This window comes from Coturnix japonica, chromosome Z (assembly GCF_054131305.1).
Source record: "Coturnix japonica strain WE chromosome Z, WE-NBRP24, whole genome shotgun sequence".
Taxonomy (NCBI): Eukaryota; Metazoa; Chordata; class Aves; order Galliformes; family Phasianidae; genus Coturnix; species Coturnix japonica.
The window spans coordinates 1,679,637-1,698,323 of NC_140702.1; the positions used below are offsets into that span (position 1 = coordinate 1,679,637).

At 50.0% G+C, this 18,687-nt stretch overlaps 1 protein-coding gene across 2 annotated transcripts in view; it reads left to right on the plus strand.

Annotated features, from left to right (window-relative positions):
- Window positions 1–11,788, plus strand: part of LOC146753372 (uncharacterized) — a 13,320-nt gene extending 1,532 nt beyond the window's left edge. The window contains exons 3-23 of one of the 2 annotated variants that reach the window (XM_085530448.1): window positions 46–307; window positions 3,015–3,169; window positions 4,742–4,848; window positions 5,912–5,984; window positions 6,112–6,232; window positions 6,418–6,497; window positions 6,703–6,828; window positions 7,099–7,178; window positions 7,446–7,557; window positions 7,868–7,957; window positions 8,207–8,311; window positions 8,495–8,647; window positions 8,805–8,956; window positions 9,224–9,371; window positions 9,537–9,674; window positions 9,794–9,970; window positions 10,227–10,382; window positions 10,534–10,635; window positions 10,753–10,855; window positions 11,094–11,153; window positions 11,420–11,788. In XM_085530448.1, coding sequence (XP_085386574.1) covers window positions 6,130–6,232; window positions 6,418–6,497; window positions 6,703–6,828; window positions 7,099–7,178; window positions 7,446–7,557; window positions 7,868–7,957; window positions 8,207–8,311; window positions 8,495–8,647; window positions 8,805–8,956; window positions 9,224–9,371; window positions 9,537–9,674; window positions 9,794–9,970; window positions 10,227–10,382; window positions 10,534–10,635; window positions 10,753–10,855; window positions 11,094–11,153; window positions 11,420–11,568 — 2,034 coding nt within the window. In that variant the 5' untranslated portion in view covers window positions 46–307; window positions 3,015–3,169; window positions 4,742–4,848; window positions 5,912–5,984; window positions 6,112–6,129 and the 3' untranslated portion in view covers window positions 11,569–11,788. Of the gene's footprint in view, window positions 1–45; window positions 308–1,103; window positions 3,170–4,741; window positions 4,849–5,911; window positions 5,985–6,111; window positions 6,233–6,417; window positions 6,498–6,702; window positions 6,829–7,098; window positions 7,179–7,445; window positions 7,558–7,867; window positions 7,958–8,206; window positions 8,312–8,494; window positions 8,648–8,804; window positions 8,957–9,223; window positions 9,372–9,536; window positions 9,675–9,793; window positions 9,971–10,226; window positions 10,383–10,533; window positions 10,636–10,752; window positions 10,856–11,093; window positions 11,154–11,419 lie in introns of those variants that run through there. The other variant, XM_085530449.1, reaches the window with a different exon arrangement.
- The last annotated feature ends 6,899 nt before the right edge of the window (window positions 11,789–18,687 follow it).

Sequence of the window (18,687 nt, forward strand, 5' to 3'; positions counted from 1 at the left end):
CAAATCCCTTTGTCCTACACCCTCATTCCCCTTTTTTCCTTCCAGAAAATGCTAATTATTAAGGAACTTTCAGATCTGCAAATTGAAGAACGTGGAACTGCAGTTTTTACATGTCAGAGCGAGAAAGGCTCATCCTCTGTCATATGGAGGAAAGGCATTGCTGAGCTCAGGCCTGGCAGGAAATACGAGATGGCACAGAAAGGACGAGACCTGCAGCTGACCATAAGAAATCTGGAGAAAAGTGACAGTGACGTGTACACCTGTGACATTGGTGATGCCCAGTCCAGAGCCAAGCTGGTTGTACAAGGTATGTGTGAGAGCCATGTGACTGCGCATCCTGTTTCTCCACTACCAAGACATTATCCTGGTAGAATTTGTACATTTATGGCAGGTCTTTGGGGCTGCAGCTGTCTGGCCTGAATAGCGGTTCACGAGCCATGCACAGAGCGAGCTGCATGGAAAGGGAAAGAACTACCAGCTAGAGCAGTGCCATTGAGAAGTTTATGTATCATTTAAAAACCAAAAATGCTGATGTACGGTGAGGCTGGTGACCCAGAAATCAGTGTGAACTTTCTATCTCTGACCTTTCTGAGTTAAAAATAGTTCTCTAAAGTTCTAGGCAAAAATTCCCTGATGCTGCATTCTGGGTAGTTGTCACGGTTTAAACAAAAATCTACCTGTGTCCGTGACAGGGGGGGCTGCAGGCAAGCGAGGTGCTAGAAGGAGCTGAACCTCTGTCCCAACTACTTCAGAAGCAGCCCGAACCCCCTCATACACGGCTAAGATCTCCTTCTCAGTTGGAGTGTAGCGCTCCTCAGACCCTTTATATGCTCGACTCCAAAATCCCAGGGGTCGGCCTTGGGTCTCTCCTGAGGCTCTTTGCCACAAACTCCAAGTGGGACCTTTCTCTCCAGCAGCAGTGTAGAGCATGTTCTTTACATCCTGTCCCATCCGTACTGGCCCCAAGGCCACGGTACGGGCTATCTCTTGTTTTATCTGCTCAAAAGCCTGCTGCTGCTCAGGACCCCATGAGAAATTATTCTTCTTCCGTGTTACCTGATAGAGGGGGCTCACTATGTGGCTGTAGTTTGGGACATGCATTCTCCAAAAGCCCACTACTCCCAGAAAAGATTGGGTCTCTGTCTTGTTGGTGGGTGGAGACATAGCAGTGATTTTGTCAATCACATCTGCTGGGATGTGTCGATGCCCATCTTGCCGTTTTACACCTAAGAACTGGATTTCCTGGGCAGGCCCCTTCACCTTGCTGCGCTTAATGGCAAAACCAGCTTGCAAAAGAATTTGGATTACCTGTTTTACTTTCTTGAGAACCTCTGCTGCTGTATGGCTCCACACGACAATATCATCAATATACTGCAAGTGTTCAGGAACATTACCCTGTTCCAAGACAGCTTGGATCAACCAATGGAAATGGTTGGGCTGCGCTTCCACCCTTGAGGTAAACGGTTCTAGGTATACTGAACAGCTCTCCAGGTAAAAGCAAACTGTGGCCTACATTTTGCAGCCAATGGGATGGAAAATTAGGCATTAGCAATGTCAATGGTGGCATACCACCTAGCTTCTTTTGACTCCAGTTCATACTGGAGTTCTATCATATCTGGTACAGCAGCACTCAGTGGAGGTGTGACTTCATTCAGGCCACGGTAATCCAGTGTCAGCCTCCATTCTTCACTGGCTTTACGCACTGGCCATATGGGGCTGTTAAAAGGTGAGTGAGTTTTGCTAATCATTCCCTGATTCTCTAATTGGCCATAGCTTGTGAATGGGGAGCAATGAGTCCCTATTGGTGCAGTACTGCCATCTGTGAACCACTTTGGTGGCAATTGGTACCACTTGGTCTTTTACCTGGAGCAACCCCACAGCAGAAGAATCATCTGACAGACCAGGTAAAGCTGACAGCTGCTTAACACCGTTTGTGTAAACAGGATCTATCCCAAAGACCCATTGATACCCCTTGGGATCCTTAAAATATCCCCATCCTAAGGTAATCGATACCCAAAATACATGGAGCCTCTGGACCAGTCACAATAGGGTATTTTTGCCAGTTTTTACCAGTGAGGCTTATTTTGGCCTCCAACATAGTCAATTCTTGGGAACCCCCAGTCACTCCATGGATATCTATTGGTTGTGTCCCTTGGTGACTTGAGGGCATTAAGGTGCATTGTGCAGCAGTGTCCACAAGGCTTTATATTTCTGTGATTGTGATGTGCCAGGCCACCTAATCCGCACAGTCCAGTATACTCTATTGTCCCTTTCCCTGCCCTGGCTGGGGTCAGGGCCACTCTATTTCACTCGTGCCTGAAGTGCAGAAGTGGATGAATTACACCACTTCTTCATATCCTCCCCATGATTACACAGGAAATACAACAAAACAACACGCATGGTCTTATTAGTAGTCATAGTCATTTGCTTGAATACAAGGACGTCTCTTTTTTATGGTTGAGATTTTCGATGATATGGGTCGGGAGGAACTCAGGTTGTTTAGCTTTCTCAATTGGCGATCGTGGGAATCCTGGTCTCCATCATCTGGTACCACCGTGGAATCATCTACATCAGGCACAAGTGAAAGAATTACAATGCAAAACAGCCACCAAGGTGAACACTTCCAAAAGGGGGAAAGTTCCAGTTGCTGCAAGCCACCGAGATAACCAGTAAAGGGGCTGGGAACCAAGGACAGATCTTTTGTGTCACTCACCCACCTGTGCCACCTACAATGAAGTAGATGTCATTTTGCTGGAGTCCATCAATACCATGTCCATCATTTCCCAAAAGCGAAAGAATATGGAAGTAACCACCTGCAGAAAAATGAGCAATTTCATTGCCTATTTCTGATGGTGTCAATGAGTTCAGAGGTCACACTTAATTGCCGGTGCCTGTTTCCATTCTGACAAAGGCTGTAGTTGCAGCTGACTTCCCGAGGCTGCCATACGTGGTGGTGACGCAGCCTTGAGGTGTGCGTTTGCATGACTCCCACCTTTCCTTTCTGTGTCTTGCAGGTCAGCTGGTGCTGGAAGCGGCTGGTATCTGAGTAGGAATGAAGGTGAGTGCAGGAGCAGCTGCTGAGGGGAGGAAGGAAGTCCATGCTAATGAGCTCTGAAGCATCTGCGGGTCCAGTACCAGAGGAGGCAGCAGTGATGCTGGAGGGCACGTGGTGAGTGCGTGGATATGGTGGCACAAACGTGTGCGTGTGCTGAGGAGTTGGGTTGCACACAGGTGCACACAAAGGGGTGTTTGTGGAAGATGTAGGCATGTACGTGTAACCAGGAATGGTTTGCACATGTCTGTGAATGGAATGGAGGGCACACAATGGGGTGCGTGCATGGGGGTGTGCAAAGCAGGCAGGGTGGCACACGGGTGTGCGTGTGCACATGGATAGGGGATGGCTGGGGTTACAGGTTGACCTGTGCTGAGGTGAGTGGGGGCTCACGGTGTTGCTCAGTGGTAGATTTGTTCACACTGAGTGCTAACAGGAAACTCGCACACCCTTTTTGTTTCAGCTGTGCCAGCGCTGTGATCCCTTGCTGCTGGGATGGGGTGTTGGAAGGATGGTGTGCGTGCTGAGCTCCCATCTCTTGCTGGAATCAAGTGTAGAGCAAAAGGGATGTTTGGGCCAGGTGACTGCAAGAAGGCTGGCTGCTTTGGATGGTGGCAGCTGATGGAAACAGGTGCTCTGGGGACCGTTCAGCTTTTAACAGAAGTCAGGGGTCATGCAGCAAGAGCGACTAGGTTCTCAAATGGCTTCAGACGTGCACACCGAGTACGTCTGCCCTGCCGTGCCATCTCTGCTTCCTTTATGCAGGCATTGTTATGACCACGTGTTGGGCCTGTTTGCTTGTAGAAGGAGGAATGTTAGGTGCAGTTCTCACTGAGAACTTCTGCTAGGATTTCTGTGTAATTTGAATCATGAGTGTTAGCAGAGTGAGTTGAAGGAGGGCCCCGGAAGCAAATTTGGTGCTCTTGAAGCACTGTGAGATGAGAAGGTGGGAGGTAACACGTGCTGGCAGGTGTGGAAACAACTTTGGGATTGAGGTGTGGAGGAAAGGGAAGGGAAGGGAAAACGGAAAGGGAAAGGGAAAGGAAAAGGAAAAGGAAAAGTGATGACAAAGCAGATGGCAAAGAGCTTCCTGGTGCTTGCTTGGGGTTGGATCTGATCAACTTCTTGTTTGCTGGTGTCCATCTGGTGTTTGTGGAGTAGTTTTCATCCCAGGGTCTGTCTGGTAGGACTGGGGCTTGGGCCAGGCCAGGGCGAATCCAGTGTGCTTTGCTCTCGTTCTTAGTGCTTGTTTTTGCTCAGGAGGGCAGGTGGCAATCCTCACGGAGCAAGGCCTGCAAATGGGGTTTGTGGAGGAAGGTCCTGCAGGCCTGTGTGTTTCTTTATCATGTAAGGAACAGAGTCATTGTGCAGCTTGTGAATGAATTGAGTCACGCCTGCTGATTGGTGCTGTTCTCTACAGGGTGCTGCAATGGAAATGGACACTTGTGGTCCGCTGTCCAGCCCCCTCCCGTGTTGGATTTTCTGGGCTTTGGGACACGTCTTCCAGATGCACTTTGTGTTATTTCTGATGTGTTGACCTGTTGAGCTCCAGCCCCAAATGAGGATTCAAGTACTACCACAGCAGTCCATTGTGACTGTAGTATTTCTTTCTAAACAGAATTCGTGTGCACCCTTGTCTTTCGTCTGCACAAAGGATCTTGCAATCATCTCTGTCTGTGTTTCTTTTAGACCCAGAGATGGAGCAGAGAGGAACACAGACTTGGGTGGATCTTCATTCAGGAGCAGGGACACGTCATGCTCATCTGAGGTGTCTGGCTGACAGCAAGAGCAGAGAGGTAAGTTTCATAGGGTCGCGTGCCCATTTTATTTTATTTTTCATTCATGATGCATAGAGGCGTTCCCCAGACAAAGTGAGCATTTCTCAACTGGACTTTCTAGAAATGAGCTAGGCAGTGAAAATGGGTTTGAAGCATTCCTAAGAGCCCCGCAAGAGAATGCTGAGAGTTAATCTGGCACCCTCCTTTGGAAACGTCCGTTGTCTGTCAGCTCTTCAGCTGTGCCCTAACACCTCCCATTGCGCTGCCACACCAGGATAGAATTCCAAGCCCACACTGAGTCCTGGAATGTTGTGGTGCCGTGTTGGAATCAGATGTGACCACGTGGTCTTGGCTCCCCGCCTTGTGGGGGGTCATGGTGGACCAGGCTGTTGGCCGTTGGTGATGTCATAAGCGGCTGGAATGAGGGGAGGAGCGGTGCGTTCTGTGTTCCTTTGTGGGTGAGCTAGTGGTCGGAGTGGTTGTTGTCTTGTTGTTCGTGTGCCTTTAGTGCTGTTAGTTAGTTAGTTCTGTTTGTTAGTTAGTTCTGTTTGTTAGTTAGTTCTGTTTGTTTGTTAGTTAGTGACTTTAGTTAGTTAGTGACATTAGTTAGTTAGTGACTTTAGTTAGTTAGTTCCGTTAGTTAGTTAGTGCCTTTAGTTAGTCCCTTTAGTGTTTTTTTCTTCACACCATCGTGTGCAGCAGCTTGTAGGTAAGCTGAGCTGGTGTGGGATGGATGGGTGGGCAGTGAGGTGTTGAGAACTGCTGGCTGTTTGAGCTCACAGCACCGTATTGCTTCCTCTTGACCATCAGACGTAATTTTCCCCTGGTACACACGCTCCAAAGGGGGTATCAGTAAAGTTGGCACCTGTCCCGTGCTTCTTCCATTGTCTTTGCTCAGTAGTGGAAGCATTGTAAAGTTGCTGGGCGGACAGGCATCACGTAGCCTGAGACTCAGCATGTCTTGCAGCAAGTGGATGGGACGGTTGTGCTGTTTGTTTTATTCCATGACTGTCTTAGCCCTGCTCACTGACCTGCTCTTTCTCTCTCCTCTCCTCACCCTCCGCCCACTGCCTTGGTGCAGCTTTTGCTCTCATTCCATCTCAGCAAAGCGACAAGGAACTGCTGCAGATAGCTTGAGGTGATCTCATTGCCAGGTACGTGCCACATTTTGTCCCCGCACATCGTTTTGCTGCAGGGTATGCGAGGGTAGTTCTGACGAATTGTACCCATACTGTGCTGTGTGAATAGAGAAAACAGAAATGTGTTTCCGTTCTGTTCCAGCACGTCACAGCTGCTGTGATGGACGTCGCGTGCATGGCCGGGGAGGAGAGTGGGGCTCCCCAGGACAGAAGATCTCCAGCGGAGCCCTACCAAGTGACCGAGGTCATCCCTCTGCATGCTGGTGAGTGAGGGTCTAAAGCGGGGTGGGCAGGGCTGGGGCAGCGAGTGCCCCCTGCTCCACACCAGGACCCCTTGTCACGGGCAGACTTTGCCATGGGAGCGAGCCCAGGGCCGGAGAGGGCAGAGCTCCTTCTGCTCCTGCCTGCCTTTGGCCCCTCTATAGCACTGCTCTCTCTCCTTGCTCAGATGCTGAATTGCTGCCTCTATCTGATGTGGAACAGGAGGCAGCGGATTTCATCCAAGCCAACAGCATCAGCAAGGAAATGGTAAGAGCAGCCATCTCCATCGTGGCTATACCTGCATCTCCAGACGGTCCCTCTGGCTCTGCCTTCAGGCTGCAGGAGGGCTGATGGCTGGGCAGAGCTGCTGCTGTCCTGCAGCTGTCCTGTGCTGCTCCACACCCCGCAACGCCTGGTCCCCCTGGCCATGGTTGTCCCCACTCACTCTCCTCGGTCTCTGTGTGCTTGCCAGGATCTGGTGCAGAAGCTGCGGTTCCTCAACAGCATTTGCATACTGTGCAGCACCGCTGGACAGGAGGGCCTCACACTGAGCCATGATATCTTCTGCTTGCTGAAAAATCAGTGCAAGAAGATTGAGGTGAGGGGACATGGCACCCAGGTAGCTGCACCCTGTGAGAAGGACAGGACAGGGGGAGAGGGAGGCAGGGAAATGATGCACAGACACCCAAGTGCCCCAGATGGGACTCCAGGTGCTGCTGAGAGCTCAGCAGTGGAGGTGGACAGCAGCACCAGTGTGCCAGTGTTTGTCAAGGGCCACTGGGGCGACTCAGGCCCTAGCGGCCGGTGGCAGGTTTGCTGTTGCTGGGTGCTGGCAGCTGCCAGGTGCCATCCTGATTGTGCTTTGCAGGTTCTGTTGTGTGAGGAGCCCATGGAGCAGCTGAGCACCGGCCTGAGATACTGCTGCATGAACACCATTGCTGCCTTGAGGTACCTGCCCAGCCTCTGCTTTTGCCAGCACAACACCGGGCACCATCCTGGTGGCCCTGACGCAGCTCCCCGCTAAGTCTTGGCCCTCGCCCCAAAGCTGGTGACATCAGGACTGTCCTCTGACCCAGAGCAGCCCCGTGGGGGAGGAGGCACCTCCTGGCAGGGCTCCCCATCCCTCTCAGGGAGCCTTGCCCAGGGGAGGACCTGTTCCACCCCTGCCTCAGCACCCAGGCACCTCTCCTAGCATCAGTGTCTCTCTAATTGCAGCACTGTGAATGCAGTTACGGAGGAAGAAATACTCCATCTCTTCAAGGTGTGCTGCAGCATCGTCTTCTATCTTCCTCCAGCCAGGGCCTTGAACATTTCCCTCTACAGTCAGGTATGTACTGGGCAATCTACTGTTGACCCCATGCCTCTGGGCTGCCGCTTGCATTACTTGTGTCCAGAGATCTATCAAGATGTTTGTGGGATGAATTGGCAGCCTTGCTTGCCCTCACCCCTCTCACTCTTGCCTTAGGCTTGGCAAACAGCCTGTGTTGTAGCCTGCTCTGAGTGCAGCAGCCTTGCAGGGTGCCCCTGTGCACAGATCTGTGGGTATCCTTCCTTGGCAGCCAGAGCGGTTCACAGCAGTCTCCTTGGTATGAAAGGGAACCCTGAAAGACTTCCACAACCCACTGTTCTCTTTACAGACCCTGGAAGCTATGGACGACATGCTGCAGACTGTACTAGATGTCTGTCCCATTGCCACTGTCAAGAGTCGGCTGCAGGGAATCTTGGAGGTCTGTCTATTGTGAAGTTCTGCCCCCAGAGCTCCCTTCTAGTAGTTTATCCCACTCCATGGAAACGGCACTGGCAGCAGCTGGAGCCGGCAAGGGACCCTGGCGGCAGTAGCCCCATGATGGGCTTGGCTTAAGCTCAGGGGAAGCCTGGATGGATGCTGTGATTCCAGCCAGGAGCTCAGCAGACCTGCTTCTCCTGCAGTGGGCATCAGCAGCTCCCAGGCTAACCAGCAGCTCCTCTCCTCACAGGTGCTGCTGCCTTTCAGCATCTCCAAGACACAGGCTGTGTGTGAGAGGGCTTTGGGGCGCATCTGGAAGCTTAGTGGCTTCATGACCAGCAGTTTCTGGCAGCAGGTAAGGAGACATGAAAATTGTGTACCTGTGAGAAAAGCTGCGGCTCAGGTGTGAACCCTCAGAATGCTTTTGACATGAAGGGAGGGTCTTTATCCTTCCTTTGGCCTGTGCTCATCCTGCTCCAGATGCTATTCTCTCATTCTGTTTAACATGCCTTCCCTCCTTTTTTCCTTCTTACTGCAGCCCCTTGGAAAAAATCTTGCCCCTTCTCAGAGGACAGACATTGCCCTTGTAACCCTGGAGAAGATCATTGGGGACTATGGTTTTGATGAGAAGAAGTGGGCTGAGACTATGCTGGATGTGCTTCGGAGAAACCCTGGCACCTGGCTGATGGATGTAAGCAGAGTGAGGCGACCCTGCCTGCCACAGCTCTTGGGAACTGAAGCCATTTGAAGGCAGCAAAGAGCTGTGGGAAGGGCAGTAATAACACAGCCTGGGAGGCAAATGGCTGCAGTCCAGTGGCAGCAGCAGTCTCCCTGTGTTCTCACAACAGGTGCCAGAGATTCTGGGATTCATCCACGCCAACCTGAAGATCCAGAGCACATCAGTCCAGCAGATCCTGCTCTCAGTGCTCGATGTGCTGACCTTCCAGTTTCCCAGGGATGTGCTGAGGAGTGTGTTGACCGACCTCCCACAGAATGACAGGTATCAGCCCAGACAGCCCCACACGTTTGTTCCATGTGAAGAGCAGGGCTCAGAAATGGTCTGGGTGCCAGAGCCAAGGAAAGCTGCAGGACATCCCGAGGAGCAGGCCCTCCATCCCACTGTGCTTTCCAGTGCTGGTGGGCTGCTCAGGGCTGCAGCAGCCAATACCAACCATGGCAGCCCAGAGTCCCCCATCAGGCTCCTGCCTGAGCCGTGGTGCTGTGGCTAAGGCAGCCCTGCTGACACAGCATTGCTCTCTGTTTATAGCACTACCCTGGACATACTGAAGAGTGTGCTGACCCTGCTGGAAGCATCCAAGCGGATCTGGGATGAGCTCAGCAGTGTTCTACAGGACCAACAGCTGTGTGAGATATTGAGCATCAGCACAGAGGAGTTGGGCCTCCTTCGCTTGACTGTGAGTTACTGGACAATGCACTGTGCTCTCCTACAGAGCACTGGTAGCTCAGGCTGGGCTGTGTCTCCCTAGTGCCCTGCCTTGAGCTGCCAAAGCAGCCAGGAGCTGCAGGGTGCAGGATGTCCTGCTGCCTCTGCCTGCCTCTCACTGCTGTGTTGGTTTCAGGCGATGCCTCCCACTGAAGAGCTGTTGAAGGAGCTGTGTAAGCCAGCACTGCTCCAGAAGCTTCTGAATGTGGAAAGCCTGCCAGTGCTCTGGCTGGTGCTCAGACGTCTCGTGCTGCTGTCGGATAGACCTGAGATGGTGAGCAGGACCTTGTCAAACGAAGGCCTCATGTTGACAGCCTGGCGCTGGGGCAATAGGCAACACTGTCCCTTGGCATCTGTCCTCCTGATGGAAAGGAAATTGTGTGTTTTGTACAGGCAATTGAAATCCGGGCCCTGCTTCCAGGCGTCATGGAGAACCTGCTGTTTGCCAACACAGCCATTACTGTGAAGGTGCTGAATATCTTCAGGAATGCAATGCACCATCTGGGGAAGAGGCACGCCAGTCCGTTTGCTCTGGAGCTGGCTGAGAAGATCCTGCCTCTTTTTAATCACGTAAGTCTGTTGTGGGAGGCTGAGCTCTGCGGGTGGGTGCTTGACAGGAGCGTCTTCTCCTTTCTTTCCTTCTCTGGGCTCTCAGGAATGAGATGTCCTGTGGGCTCTGTAGCACTGCTGGCCGTGTCCCTGCTAGTGCAGCTTGGTTGTTCTTGGTGATGTCAGGCCCCTGTGCTGGGGCTCAGCCTACACTCATGCTCACCATGGGCAGTGAGAGTGTGCTACTGAGGTCTGACGTCCTCCTGTTCTCCCTCAGGCGTCATCTGAAGTGCGAGAAGGTTCCATCCGCCTCTTCAGGGATGTGATGGACGCTGTGCTGTGGTCTCAGAAGGGAAGCATGAAGAAGACCGTGCGCAGGGCCCTGCTCCCTCTGCTCTTTCACATGAGTGACGAGACCCCGAGCGTAGCACAGGTACGAATTTCAGAGCTGAGCACTGTGCAGGCAGTGGTGTGCTGACAGCTGAGCAGTGATGTGCAATTGAGAGCAAGTTGAACAAGCATTCAGTCACTGGGAAGTGTGTCTGTGTGTGTGGTGCCATGTCCCTGCATCTGTTGTTCTGCAGGCATCTGGGGAAGCCCTTGTGTCCTGTGCAAAGTTCCTGAAGTGGAAGGAGCTCAAGCAGCAGGTCCGGCAGAAGAACACAGTGGGGATCATGAAGTGTTTGGTGAGGACAATCTCACAGCCCCCACCTTTTTGCTGGGGGAAAGGGGATGCTGGAGGAGGGGTTGCAGCAGCAGCTGTGGCTGCTCTGCAAGCCCCATGCTCTTGTTCTCTTCTTCAGCTGCAGCAGGACAGAAAGGGAGTGGAAGGCCACCTGCAGCAGAGCCTGCCATACCTGGAGGATTCTCAGGCCTCCTTGCGATGCGAGGCTGTCAGATTCATTGGTGAGCCCAACCCCTGCGTCCCTCTTTGGGCCCTGCCCTGGCAGGAAGGCACAGCCCTGAAGCCCCCAGGTACAGCCTGCCCATGCCGGTAGCCACAGTGGGTGCCTTGCTCAGGTCCCCCCTCGGGTGCCGTCCCTGCCTGCAGCATGGAAGGGGAAGCAGCTGGGCTGGCGGGGTTGGGGTCTGAGCTTCTGGCAGCATGTTGGGGAGTGGGTGTCTGACAGAGCTCTTTCCCTAGGGCTGATTGGGAAGCACGCCAGGGAGCAGAGTGAGAAGATGCTGAATGAACTCTGCAGTGGTGAGTGAGGGCAGTGCTGTGTGTGTTGGGGCTGGGGGCAGAGCTGGGCAGCATGCAGCTGTGCTTTGCCCTGCTGCAAGGAAATGCTGCAGGGGCAGAGGATCATTCATGGCAGTCCTGAGCAGTGTCTTCCACTGACCCGTCAGTCTCCCGTACTCTTCCTGGCCAGGAAAAGCAAGGAGTGGGGCTGGCAAGGCCCAGAGGGGAAGCTGGTGGCTCTCTGTAGACTGGGGGTCCCATCTCTGCTCTGTTTCCTTCTGTTGCAGCCCTTCAGCCTTTGGAAGATGACCCCCATCTGACAGTCCGTTCTGTGGCATCTGAGACCATCCAGAAGCTGAGACACCAAAGGCAGAAGGCGGCACCAGCACGGAGAAGGCTCCCAGCACTTTTCCGCTGGTCCTGCATAGCCTTCTGAGGGATAATTCTTGTTCATTAACGTTGGATCCTTCAGTTTTCATGTCTCTTACCATCTCTCTTCCAGAAGATCTTGCGAAGAAAGGCTTTTCCTGTGAGGATGAAACACGGATAGGAAATGTTACATCTAGTTTTGCTGTGGGAGTTCACCTCTGTGTGTGACACATTCATTCTTCTGACAGCTGCTAACACTCAGTTTATTAATAAAAATCATTCCTTTATTACTTTGTGCCTTGCAGATTAATCTGAATGTAAGAAAATTGGGCTGACTTTGTTTGCTTCGCTCAACACTGGCCACATCAAGATAACAAAGGACATTGTTTTCAAGAATAATTGCAGCTATCTTCTTGTTGACTTGTGCTTCTTTGTTTCTGAGAAACACCATCTAGCAATTTCTTTTTCTTTTTCTTCTTTTTTTGCACGAGTCCTGGATGCTGGTGTGTGTTGTGCTCTGTTGTTTGCTGACCAGCAGGTGAGAGGACTGTGTTTTGTGTTAGGTGGTGAGTTTTGTCTATCTCAGGGGCCATCCAATTGGATCCATCCTCTTTTTGCAGTGTTTAGGGACAGTTAATTTGCTGTTGCCTGGAGCTATGTGTGAAGTGCAGGACTAGAAGCTGTGATCGCTGAATCTCCTTGGATGAGCCCCAGCTCAGGTTCTCTCACACCAACCAAGAACATTTTTGCCAGCCCTGTTGTATTGCTGCAGCTCAGTGACTCCGACAATCTTCCCATGGAGTGCCGAAGACGGAGGTGGGAGCCTCCTTGCTGAGATCTGCTAGCAAAGCCCTGAGCGGCTCTAAGGTCGGAGCCTGTTGGGTCGGTAACACTGTGTCATGGTTTTGTGCTGTTGCTGTCCATATTCCACATCATAACATCACATGCAGTATGAATCATTGATTGAGGGTATAAATAGTGGAATCATGTACAAAGGAAAAAGGGTTAAAGAGAAAGTAACTTTATAACTGAACAATACGGATTGCTAAGGGAACGTTATATGGTATTAAAGGTGTTTGAATGGGACAAACTGCTCTGATGGTATAAGAAAGTGTAACTGAGGGTATGTGGAAGTGTAATAGAGGGTATGTGGAATTGTGATCGAGGGTATGTGGAAGTGTGGAGGGAGGAAGGCTGAGGGACCTGGTCTAGGTCCTGCTATCCTGGAAAGGCAGCCTGGGGATCTGGCAGTGTGTGTGCCAAGTGGCTCTGTGCGCCTATGGGTGTGTACTGAAGGGCACCCAGAACTGCCACTTCCCCTTGGGACATAGGCTTGGAGCATCAGTTGCTATGTTACTCTCTGAGAAGAGGATTCGGGCCCCAAGTCTTGAGTCCAGCTTGGTGATTTGGATTGACTCTGGGGCAGCAGTGGATGATCTGCAGCCCTGCAGCTGAGTGCATGAGGCTGATTGTGATCTCTGCTCTGCCATGTACCTACAGCAAATCCCAAGAGCACACAAAGATTGGGTCTGTACCCTGGCCTTCATCCCTGGCTGCCCCATGTTGTTGAGTGCGTACCAAGGAGGCGTGATCAAAGTCTGGAACATGGATAACTTCGGCCCAGTTGGGGAGATCAAAGGGCAGCCCCATCAACGCCATCTGCACCAACTCCAAGCACATCTTCACTGCCTCCAGGTGAGCCTCGGGCTTGGTGCTCCCCAGATCCTGCAGGAGGTGAGAGTGCCCTGTGTTGACTTGTCATCCCTGGGCCTGGGTGGGTTTGCACTGAGTGGGGCCAGGAGCCTGGAGGGCGAAGAGGGCAGAGGGGATCTTGCAGCTTTCTGGTCCCTCAGTGCCTTCCTCTCACCTTGCTGTCTTAGTCTGTCCCCTGCCTGCTCTCTGGGATATCCCCATGCAGGGTCCCCTCTTCCCTGGCGCTGGGCATCCCCTGCTGTTCTTGGGGAGCATTTTGGCAGCAAGACTCTGAAATCCACTCTCTTTTGTTTGTGCAGCAGCCGGAGCTGCACATCTGACCTGGCTCACCCTGAGCTTCCCTGCAGAGATCTCTGAATCCCAACTGCAACGTCTGCTGACCCTCTGCTCTTCCCTGGGTACCCACTTTGCTCTGCAGTGGGGTGGGGAAGGGCTGCAGATGGGTGAGGATGGAGATGGTTGTGCCAGGAGCGGAGTGTGGACGGGTTGGACCCTGATCCTGCACGACTCCCCCACGGCTGCACACCTGAAGGACAATCCTACAGAGAACGATGGTGCATGGCTGGAGCCCTTCAGAAGGCTGAAGGCTCAGCCCAGGAGTGTCAATGAGGACGCAGCCTCTCCAGCTGCCCTGCTCATGTTTCTCTGCTCAGGGGGCCGACGAGGCCCTGGTCTCACACTGGAGCTTTCTTCTACCTCTCCTGTGGTCCCTTGGAGCATCCCCTGCTCCATCCTGCCCTGCCCCGCGCTGGGCTTGTGGGGGAATGTGGGAATACAAGAAAAGCTGTTCAGAGCAGCAGCTGTGGAGCCAGATCAACAGCCTGAGAACCAAGGACACCTCTGGAAGGAGAAGAAGGGACTCATGGCTCTGATTGGATATGTTAGAAAAAAAAAAACTTGTGAAGGTTTATAATGGATGTGAGAACTTGTAATAAAGGATTTGGATCATTCACATCTGAGTCCGTGCTTCAAATGCTGCAGGGGAATGGCTGCGTTGAGCCCTGGGAGTGGTATTCTCTCCTCATGCGCTCTCACTTCCCTTTGGTCACTGAAGAAACGACTTTTGAACTCGGACTTAAGGATTTCTCTGCATGATCCCATTGGTGCTGAACTCGGATCTCAGAGGAGCTCCAGGATGTGCCCCATAAAGCACAGACCAATTTCTTTGTGCTTTCTGCAGCCCCGTTTGTTTCGTGTCACCAGTCCTTGTTCAAACCACTGCAGGGTGGGAATTTCTGCACACCTTGAAACAGGAGCATCTCTATTGACTTGATGGAGTCTGTCTTTTATCATTCTGGGGATGGGGGAGGGAAGAAGAAAATGCAGTTTCCATGGCCTGGTGGAGGGCACGATGGCATGCGCAGGGTCACCCTGCCATGGACAGGATGGTGGCTGCTCCTGGGTCACAGCTGAGCCCCGTGCTGTGGGGCTGGGCAGGATGGATCACAGGACCCATGGTTGCCCTGTGACGCACAGCACTTTTACAAAGTAAAAGAATCAATTTCCTTAAATATTGAGCATCCATACGTAAATTGCAGCCTAGTGGAATCTTTTCCTATCCAAACAGAATTCTTTATCTATTTCTGTTACATAAGAAAAGCAAATAATTTTTTATCGGTCGACTTTGAAATTCAGGCAAGTGTTCACTTGAAGTGTTATGAAGTGTCAGCTTTTCTAGAGCATTTACTTTTCATGCTCTTAATTTCTCATTATCTCGCCTTATTCTCTTGCCATGTCAGTGTTTTCATTCGATGGCTTCCATGTGACAAGAGCTCTTGCTGTGTGAGCGATACAAATGTAGCTTTAAAAGTGGTACAACTTGCTATTAAGGCAGCTCCCCTCGGGAATTCCTTAAAGCTGCAGTGAGACAAGGGACACAAGAGAAACTTTGCTATGCACAGCAGGCTGAGCCCTCCTGCAGTCCCAGCTATGGAGTGCTCTGCACAATCTGTCTCTTTTTGCTCCTGATGTGCAGAGGTTTGATCTGCTTTTGCACGAGCAAGAGAGAAGTGGCACCTCACACTTATATTTCTGAATATTCTTGCTGCATTCAGTGGGATGTAAGCAATAAATAAAGAAACAAAATAAAAATATTATTGCTTTGGTTCTCAAAAAAAAAAAAAAAGAACTGCCCAGCTTAATTTTGCTCCAGATCCTTCACTGCTTTGTTGCCTTTCACTGGACAAGATTCAGGGCCTCAATATCTTTCTTATAGTGAGGGGTCCAAAACAGAACACTGATAAACAGACCGGTATTGTGATCAATAGAACTTGAGGAAGAAATTCATCTTTCATGAGGAGCTCCTCTTTGCACAGCACCAGGAACTAAGACAGGTGTTTGATTATTTCCTGCTATGAGGCAAAGATGGATCAGCAGATACAGCTGGAATCTATCTCTCTCCTCCCCACTTTATTCCCCACCTTCAATTCTTTTTGGAAAGGAAATGCTGCAAATCTGGACTTATTTGGGAAATCACCGTGCACACAATGAAGTGAGAAAGCACCGTGCACATGAACAAGGCCAGATCCTGGATCAAGCTTTCAGTGGAAGGGAAATGCCTGAAAGGATTGAGCAAAGTCCTGGCGAAAAATACCTGGGGTTCCTGTTGGTGGGAAGCTGAACATGAGCCAGCAGTGTGCTCTCACAGCACAGAAAGTTAACCATATCCTGGGCTGCATCAAAAGAAGCACGGCCAGCAGGGCAAAGGAGGCGATCCTGCCCCTCTACTCTGTGCTGATGAGGCCTCATCTGGAGTACTGCATCCAGATGCAGAGTCCTCAGTACAGGAGAGACATGGACCTGTTGGAGCATGGACAGGTCACTGATACATGCCATAGAACTGATTCAAGGGCTGGAACACCTCTCCTATGAGGACAGGCTGAAAGAGCTGGGGCTGTTCAGCCTGGAGTACAAAAGGCTCCAAGGTGACCTGAGAGCAGCCATGAAATCCTTAACAGGGGAAAGTAGAAAGAAATACAAATAAAAGAGCGAGCTTAAGTATTGGATGAAACAATTAAGTGCAGAGCTCAGTTGTATGCACTGGGACTACTGTGGGCTTATATATATCTGAAGACTTTCTGGCTCCAGACTGGAAATTTCCAGTAATACAGGGCAACTAGTTGGGGGTTCTCATTCTTCTGAGAAATCCTTCTGGTCCAAGCACTTATAAGGAGCTCAGGACTTATGAAGCTGTTTGCAGAAGGGAGAGGCACAGAATCATAGAATCACCCAGTCACAGAGTAAGAACTACACTGCTGACTGGACAAGCTTGTGAGAGCTTCTGACACCCACAGATCTGATCCACATCCCTTCACTACAGAGTCACCCTCAGTCTCACAGTGGTTGATCCTCAGCTTCAGGAAATCTCTCCCTCCTTCCACAGGTCTACTTTTCTTTATAGACAGAAACATCTGAAGTCAAGATGTCATTGCTCTCGTTACGCCTGAAGGCAGGAAATTACTTCTTGTGATGGTGCACATGGTAAAACGGCATTTCTCTCATTCAGTACTTTGCATTTACTTTACCTTTCTGTGGCTTTATATACTGCTATGGCCAATATTTAATGAAGTCTGGCACAGAGGCAGACCAATTTTCTTTCTGCTTCTATCATTTATAATTCAATCACTTATTAAATTTTGCATGTAGGAAAATGGAGAAGTCACAAAAAAACTGAGTTTGTTTTGTTTTATTTCTCAATTCCAAGGAATCTCTGCAATATTTCCTTGTTTCTAGTGCTCTCATCCCCAAAGGCTCTCTATCTCCAACCACTCCAATGTTAATTTTATTAGACTATGCTGTACATGGAATTACTCCCTTATAATCCATTTGCTACTTGTTTATCTCATGTATGATTAGTGTTTCTCTCCTGATTCTTATCTAACACTCACTAAGTATAAGGGTAATCTGGGTATTGGGGTGAATGACTACCCTCAGATTCCCCAAGGGATTAGAATACCATGATTGCTTCATGATACAAATAGAGAAATGAGACCTGCAGGTTCTTTATTGCTATTTTGCCAGCAAATTTGATTCCAGATAGATCAAGAGGCTTATGATGTGTTTGCTGCAGATGTGACCAGGATGAGAATAGAACCAGTATTTCCTGGGGCTAAGTCCTGCTGCCGCCTGCATTGAACAGGCAATGGGACTGCCCAGCATGTGCAAGGCAGCACCTCTGTCACACCACCAGAATGTTTAAGGCTGTCGGGATTGTTGTTAGCGTCCCATTAACACTGAGGCTAGAGATACCCTTAGGACTGACATTACTATTAGCATTACTTTGATGGTGCCCTATCTGGGTCATTTCCAGGGGATGTCTGGAGTAAGGCACAGTGTCAGGAGAGAAAGAACAGACTCTGTTACTTTATAAACGTGATAATAGAGAGAGTTCATTGGAAAAAATACAACTCTTAAATAATGCAAAGCATGCTTCTGATTGGATGCAGGCATCACCTGGGCTCTGATTAATATTACTTTTAAGGTAAAGATTATTGTTACCTTAATGATTGTTTTTTGGATTATGATCAGGGTTAAGGTTCCTTTTGCTACAAACTTGTAGCATCATTTTTGTTGTTACATTTGGAGTTAGAGACGATTTTAGAATCAGGGTAAGGGTTAGGATTAGAGTTACATTGCGGGTTAATGCTGTTGTCTTTACAGCTCCTGTGCTGGTTGGGGTCTGGGTCAGGTGTTTAAAAAATGAAATGAAAAAAGAATTAAAAAATATATATTGAAAGCTTCAGATTTCCTTAATCTTTGTGGGAATCATATAATGTGCAACTCAAATCTAACTCTTTGTGCAGTGACTGCCTGTAAATTTGCTAGAGCCTGATATAATATGGCCTTGTGCTTTCTGCTAACTCACCTTCATTTCATTTTCATTACATTTGCTTGGTAGTCAGATTTTGGTGTGTGGATGTTTTAAAACAATCTAACCAACACTGGCAAAAAATTAAAAATAAATAAAAAAATGCACGACAGCATCAATTGTATCAATTTTTATAGATAAGATAAAGTAGAGCAGTTTCCCTTAGTTTTCTGTGCCTCTTTACTTTCTTACCCTCTCCCCTTGTGTGAGAAACTCTCAAAGTCAAAGATTTCTAGTTAGGCAAAGCTGGCAGCGATAGCAGCAGTGCTTATTCATTACTGCAATACTGCGCGCACATCCCCTGTTGGCAAGGGAGAAATTGCACACCAGTCAGTGACATTAATTCTGTTCTATGCCCTAAACCCAATGCAGGTGATGCTCTCATGGCTCTCATTGGTTGAGCATCTCAAGCTCACAGACTCCTCCAGACTGTTGCTAGGATTCATTTCCATATAAGGTCAATTACCAACCTCTTGTTTTTAGGTCTGCCTTGTACTTTTCTGCGGACAGAGCAGGGCAATGTTTCCAACAGTCAGTACATTCATTCTGTGCTGTGCTGGGCTCTACCCACCCTGCGTATTTATCTTGTGCTTGTCTCAATTCTAC